Source organism: Limulus polyphemus, unplaced genomic scaffold, assembly GCF_000517525.1.
Source record: "Limulus polyphemus unplaced genomic scaffold, Limulus_polyphemus-2.1.2 Scaffold1631, whole genome shotgun sequence".
In the NCBI taxonomy this organism is placed as follows: domain Eukaryota; kingdom Metazoa; phylum Arthropoda; class Merostomata; order Xiphosura; family Limulidae; genus Limulus; species Limulus polyphemus.
This window is the reverse complement of record NW_013667241.1, coordinates 201295-208335: the sequence shown is the minus strand read 5'-3', so window position 1 is coordinate 208335 and position 7041 is coordinate 201295. Positions and strand designations below refer to the sequence as shown.

The 7041-nt window shown below is 38.0% G+C and overlaps 1 protein-coding gene across 1 annotated transcript in view; it reads right to left on the bottom strand.

The window, feature by feature from the left end:
• LOC106464370 (copine-8-like) overlaps positions 1 to 6166 on the bottom strand; it is a 55801-nt gene extending 49635 nt beyond the window's left edge. Inside the window, exon 1 of the mRNA XM_013924507.2 lies at positions 5977 to 6166. Within this exon, the coding sequence (XP_013779961.1) occupies positions 5977 to 6059 (83 nt within the window). The 5' untranslated portion in view covers positions 6060 to 6166. The remainder of the gene's footprint in view (positions 1 to 5976) is intronic.
• Positions 6167 to 7041: the final 875 nt, after the last annotated feature.

Below are 7041 nucleotides of genomic sequence, written 5' to 3'. Positions count from 1 at the left end.
CTTTGACTTCAGCTTGATGACACCTGGTAACTTCAACCTCTCTCTTTTGCAGCAATGTCTGCAGTCATTTTTGCATGGTCTTCGGCTCAGTCCATCAGCATTACCATCAATATCATAATTGTACTGGTCTATCTTTCCAATCCAACGTGCCAGTTGTCCCTCTGGGTTCTTTAATGATCTTAACCAGCATAATGCAGCATGGTCTGTCCTGATGGTAAACCTTGCACCATAGAGGTAAGGATGGGAATATGTCAGACTCTTTACTATAGTAAGGAGTTCTTTTCATGTTTCACGGTAGTTCCTCTGTGGTCTACTCAGGACCCTACTGAAGTAGGCCATCACATGTTCATTTTCACTCAGTTTCTGAGACAACACTTGTCCAATTCCGACATTATTAGCATCACAATCTAGTATGTACGGCAGTGAGGAATTTGGAAGCTTTAAAAGTGGAGCTGAGGCCAATTCTTCTTTCATGCATGCTAGCAAGGAACTGTCCATTCACACTTCTGGCCTTTCTTTGTCAAATCATGTAGAGGAGCAGCTATAGTTGCAAAGTCCTTCACAAACTTCCAGTAATAGGTACAGAATCCCAAGAAACTTCTTAACTCTCCCACATTGTCTGGTGTTGGACAATCACACACACTGCTTTCACCTTGTCAGGATCAGTTCGTACACCATGCTCACTTACAATGTGACCCAAGTAAAACACCTCTTTCTGGAACAAGTGGCATTCCTTGGGATGGAATTTGAGGTTTGCTGCTTTCAAACGCTTGAATACTTCCTCTAGGCCAGGATACATCCTCATCAAATGTTGCTGCAAACACCATGACATCATTCAGGTACACTAGGGCTATCCTCCATCGTAGGCCTTTCAGTACTCTTTCCATCAGCCTCTAAAATGTTGCTGGAGCATTGCTAAGCCTGAATGGCATCACACAGTATTGCCAGAGCATAACTAAATACAGTCTTAAGTTTATCTGCTTCAGCCATTTTCACTTGATGGAAACCCTACTTTAAGTCCAGAGTTGAAAACACAACTGGTTCCAATTAGGGCATCAAAAGTATCATCAATTCTTGGCAGTGGGTCCTTTTTGGTTATACTGTTAAGAGTCCTGAAGTCCACACAACAAGGTTGGGTCCCATCCTTCTTCTGGACTAACATGATGGGAGCTGACCAGGGACTATCTGATTTCTTGACTATCCCTTCTTTAATTAGGTCATCCATGACCTTCTCCATCTCTTGTCACTTTGTCAGAGCAACTCTCCTTGGAGGGATCTTTATTGGACGGTGATTGCCTGTGTTTATTCTGTGATCCACAAGGTCTGTGCAGCCAAGGTCATGACCTCCTTTTGAAAAGACATCTGCATAATTCACCAAGAGTTCTCTAACCTGAAGAGCCTGTGATGATGACAAATGGGCTATGCTCTTTTTATAGAGGTCAGTTAAATGTTCTTTATGGTTGTATTTCTTGCCTTAACATTGACTAACTCCACATCCTGGCACACACCCAACAATGCCCCTTCCTTAAGTGTCTGCTCACATTTAGAGAAATTGGCCACTGTTATGGTTAGTACTTGATGACCTGCCACAAGTGACCTTCCAATCTTCACGTCTGCTGGCCTGGATGGGTCTTCCACTGCTTCCACAAGCATTGGGCTTCCTTGGGAATGTTCTTTTATTCTACTCCAAATTATCTTCTCTGGCATGGGGGTATTGTAGTTGACTTAAGTGCTGTGACATGCAAATCAACAGATGCAGCAACATTTACCAGAATTTGGCCTTTGTTATTCCCAAACGTCATTTTATCAAAGTTAACTACACACTTCCTCGGTAGTAAGTAGTCCAACCCTAATATGCATGGGTTTTCAATGTCAGCCAAGTTTACTTTGTGTCTGTCCTTTATGCCCATGAGCTCAACAGTTACCCACACTGGTCCCCACAACCTTGCATTCTGTATGGCTTCTGGTACTTCTTTGTGATCTAGCACCTTGATACTCACAAGGGTTTGCTAAGATGCAGAATCTATGACAAAGTTGCACTTTTGGCCATCCAGCTTTCCTGTCACGTATACACTATGTGTGCTTGCCATTTTGCACTTAGCTGTTGGGACTTTCACAATGACGGTTGGTGGGTGTCCCTCAACACCAACCACTACTGGTTTCCCCGAGGCTGAGTTATTGGTAGTGTTCTTCTTACACTGGCTCCTCATATGTCCATGCTCTCCACAGTTCCAACAACCTTTCTGGGTAGCAGCCTTTCCTGCGGTGGCATCTTCCCTGTGTTGAAGTTGCTGGCATTGAGCTCTCTTGTGCCCAGGTTTGTTACAGTGACAGCAAAGTCCCTCAAACTTCTCTGAAACTATTCTTTTCTGGCCTTGAATCCTGATGACTGTACCAACCTTGGTACCTCTGTGCTGGACTTAACGTAGAATTCAAATTCAAGAGCTCTGGCCATTGCATCCTGCATAGTAGAGGGGTGTGCTTGTTTTACTTGTATCTTCAGTTGTGGATTGTCCAAGACATCTACAAACTGATCCCTAAGCAACAGCTTGAGGACATTTGGTGGTGCAGTTGGGTAGGCCTTGTGTGCCATACTTTCCAAATCCTGTAACAGCTCTTGCAGGCTCTCCCCTTTAGCACAGACTCTCGTCCTAAACTAGCCCTGTAGACTTTGGACTGATTTTGAGTTCCATACCTGAGTTCTAGAGCAGCTACCAGTGCTTTAGCACAGACTCTCGTCCTAAACTAGCCCTGTAGACTTTGGACTGATTTTGAGTTCCATACCTGAGTTCTAGAGCAGCTACCAGTGCTCTGTAGTTGTGCCTGTCATCTGCTGGCAACTGTCCAAGTATTTCCAGTGATTGTCCCTTCAGGCTCATTGTCAGGTTCACTGCTTTCTGCTCCTCTGTCCATCCATTCATTTCTGCCAGGAGCTCAGATTGTGCTCTATCTGCTTCCCATGGTGCCTTCCCATCGAATTCCTGTGACTTCCTTTGTACTAGATCACCCCTATTGCTGATACTCATGTCTGGAATGTGACTTCTGGAAGGACTGAAGATGTCTGCATTAGGGTTTAGCTGCAGGGTCTGGAAAGGGCTTCCTGTTGTCTGGGGCTGATTAGGTCCATGTTTAATATATCCTCCCTGTGTAAAAGACAGTAAATCATCCTTTAATATATTTAATTCACTTTGAAATTTGCTAATCTTTTCCATTTATGTATGCTGGCTTTCTCTCAACTGTTGGAGACTTCCTTATTGTTTCTTTTCTTGCTCCAGTTGCCACCTGTGCTGGTTTTCTTGCCACTGCTGTATTCTCTCTTTTTGTTTCTCTTCTTTCTCCTCCAACCACTGCTGTAGTCTCTCTTTTTGTTTATTTTCTTTCTCCTCCAACAACTGCTGTAGTCTCTTTTCTTGTTTATTTTCTTGTTCTTCTTGTTTCTTTTGTATTTCTTGTATTGCTGCCATCAAATCTGCTAAGTGGTAGTTTGATTTGCCACTTCTCGTTTCCATCTTTTTTCTTTCTTTTCCATCCCACTCTCTGACATCAATTTGTTATGTATCTGCTTATTTGTTAATTTCCGGTAGAAATTCTTTCTGATACAAGTCCTTTATTGATTAAACCAGTTTATTCTTTCTCGATACAAACTTTTAGTACACAGTAATTCCACAGTCAGTATGTTTCTCATCACTTTCAACTTAACAACTTTTATAATACACGCTATAAATTACAGCGATTCACAGTTTCGATAACTTCGCTCTCTACGAGTACAAAACACACACTAGCTCGACACAGAATTGTAAATTACCCAAAACTTATCGTAACTACTGTTCGCTTTATCATATCATCTCCTGGCTTTTCTCTGCAAGGCATCTCCAAAATTCATTGACTTTCCTGATAATTCGAGAAACTCAGTCACACATGCGCCAGCAGTGTCGTGTGACTTCCACTGTCGTAACATAATCTTGTGAAATTATTTAATATGTATTTTTCTGTTTTCTTTCAGACTAAGAATATAGAACAGACCATATCAACAGGTTTTAGAGGAATGCCTTTTCCCTCGTACAATACTATTGGAACTACAGCAATTATATTTTCCTTGTACTTGTTTAACCAATAATAAAGCTAATTTTTCTTTACTATACATTGTCCTGGACTTTATAAATATGTCTTGCAAAAAAAAACATACCTATTGGCTTTCATTACAAAAAAAAGAATTAATTTAGTCAAGCCTGACAGATTTTAAGTGGACTTTTTTAAAACTTACATTGTAACTGAGAACATTTGCAGAAAAAAAATTTTAAGTTTCTTTCCTCCTTCTCTCTTTTTTTTTTTTTCTACACACTGGCTGGTAGGATACAAGCAATCATGCACTGTTATTTGCATGTGTATTGAAAAAATAAGTTTTTAATATATTATTTTTTAATTTATGCTTTTCAGTATTGTTTATTTTACACTTTATGGGTGAAAAATCTGCAACAAAAAAAAGTTAAAAAATCTCAAACAAGTAACCAGTCAAAAAAATATCTATAACAAGTAAAAGATCTATCTCTTGCTAGTAAATGCCCAAAAAGTAACCAACAAATAACAAGTCCAAAAATTTGCCAGCAAGAAAACAAGTCCAAAAATCTCCAACAAATAACAATTCCAAAAGACTTCCAATGAGTAACTAGTAAAAAAAAATCTCCAACAAGTAACAAACCTCCAGCAAGCAACAAGGCCAAAAAATCTCCAACAGGCAACAAGTCCAAAACATCTCTAGCAAGCAACAAGTCCAAAAAATCTCCAACAACTAGAAAGTACAAAAAAATCTCCAACAACTTAAAGTCCAAAAAATCTTCAGCAAGTGTCAAGTTCAACAAAACTCTAGCACACAACAAGTTCAAATATTTCCAACAAGTAAAACTCCTGCAAACAACAAGTTAAGAAAACCTCCAAAAAGTAACAAGTCCCACAAATGCAAACTGTATTTATGAAACAACTATGGCCCCACTAATGTTATATTGTATGTTTAAGTCCCCCTATTTAATAGCCCTTGACTCTTGACCCATGACCATCAAAAGTTAATCAGGTCTAAAACTTTGTATATAGTACCTGTTATGCAAGTTTGTCAAAATCCAGCTATCCAATACTGAGATATCTTGTCCACAAGATAGGGAAGGACATATAAATAGACAAATAAACAGGGATAAATTTGTATGCTCCACACAAAGTAGTGAAAGCATAAAAGAACTTCCAACAAGTAATAAGTTACAAGTAAAAGTTCCAAAATTAAGTCCAAAAACCTCCAACAACTAAAAAAAAAACGCACCGAAATCTGCATGTTTAGCATATCTACTCAACAGCCCTGTACATAAATTTACTATCAAACCTTTATTTTGTTCTTTATAAAAGAATGGTATTTGAGCTTTTGATCTTCTTACAGCACTACTATTACTAACATAATGTTCAGTATAGTGTTTATCTCATACCACTTGTGTAAAGATTTTAACCCACAACTGTCTCTCATAAATCCTTTCTTCAAAATTAAATCAGTAAATGCCTATTCCATATTACATTTCTTTTCAATGTATTAGTGCTATTTTAACTTAGCAATCGAAGCTTTAAATATCTTCGTCATAAAATAAAAAATAAATCACTTGCAAGTTGCAGACTTTAGTTATAACAATGTTACTCCAGTTGACGAATCTCATCAAACGTTCTTGTTCATTATTTTTACTACGGTAGGCCTAACTTAAGTCTAAAGGATTTGAATTGGGTCAGGAAAAATAATCATATTTTTAAATAATAAAAATAAGTACCCTGTCAGTATAGCGAAAAAACTCGTTTATTATTGGGTAAATTGGGTATTATTTGTATGGTTACAACACTGCACTAGTTATACGATGCCAGGGTAGCCTGTTACAATAAAGTATAACTTTAATTAATAGTACGTGTATCCGATAATTAGGTTTTCAATATAACTTTTGTTAAACTTACCTGCATGAAATACTAAGTTCGACTTTAGTTGTTGGTACGGAGGCTACACCTGGTTGAAAAGGCTGAGACATATAAGTTGCCATATTATAAAATAAAATGCTTGAAATCAACGTTTTCTGTTTTTATACACTAACGATTACGCTTTCCTATGCTACTTTCTAATATTAGCTAACCCTAACTGTTTTATTTCCGTATTGTGTTTTGCAATAGCAGACGAAACTTCACGATTCCTTGGTATTCTCATGTTCAGAACATTGTGATTAACAATAGTTTCTGACAGATGGGTAAACATTTTAAAATACCTTGATTCAAAAGTGTATTAAGTTAGTTACGTAAGCAACAAAAATGTTATAATTTTTAATACTAACAATAACTGTAAAATATATGTCTATATTTTATTTATGACAGATGTAAAGTTTGTTTGTTTTTAATTATGCCCAAAAACACAAGGGCTATCTGTGCTCTGCCCACCACGGGTATCAAAACCCGGTTTCCAGCGTTGTAAGTCCGCAGACATACCGCTGTGCCACTGGGGGGCCAAGTGTAAAGAACGCATAAAAATTATTGTTTGACTAAGCATCTTACAATCGACATTCACAATTTTACATTGTTTAACTCCTGCAGTTGGATGTATTATTTTTGTATGTAAAGCTAGGTTGTCCCTTCTTAATGAAGCGTTATTGTTATTCAGACTTGTTTTAAGAGATTTAACTTATACATTTAGAGTGGTATTTTAATTCAGAGGGGATTTCATTTAAACTTTTAGTTGTTGTTGTTTTTTTTTTTTCTAGTAAACACCGGCACTCACTCTGAACTAATTAAGGGTCTCTCGCCCTATCTCTCTCTCCAGTTTTACGCACACATTGCAAACACTTGCTTGTGTTTTATCTTGTACCGTGACTGTGGTTGTTTGACAAAGATATCGACGGTGTATTTTTCTATCGTGTCTTTCTTTGAAAGTAACTCATACTCTGTAGCAGTGTATTTTTAGGATATACCATTTTGCAGGCCCTGTCTGTCTCCTCTAATGGAAATCCACATAACTGAAAATACTGTTACGACAGC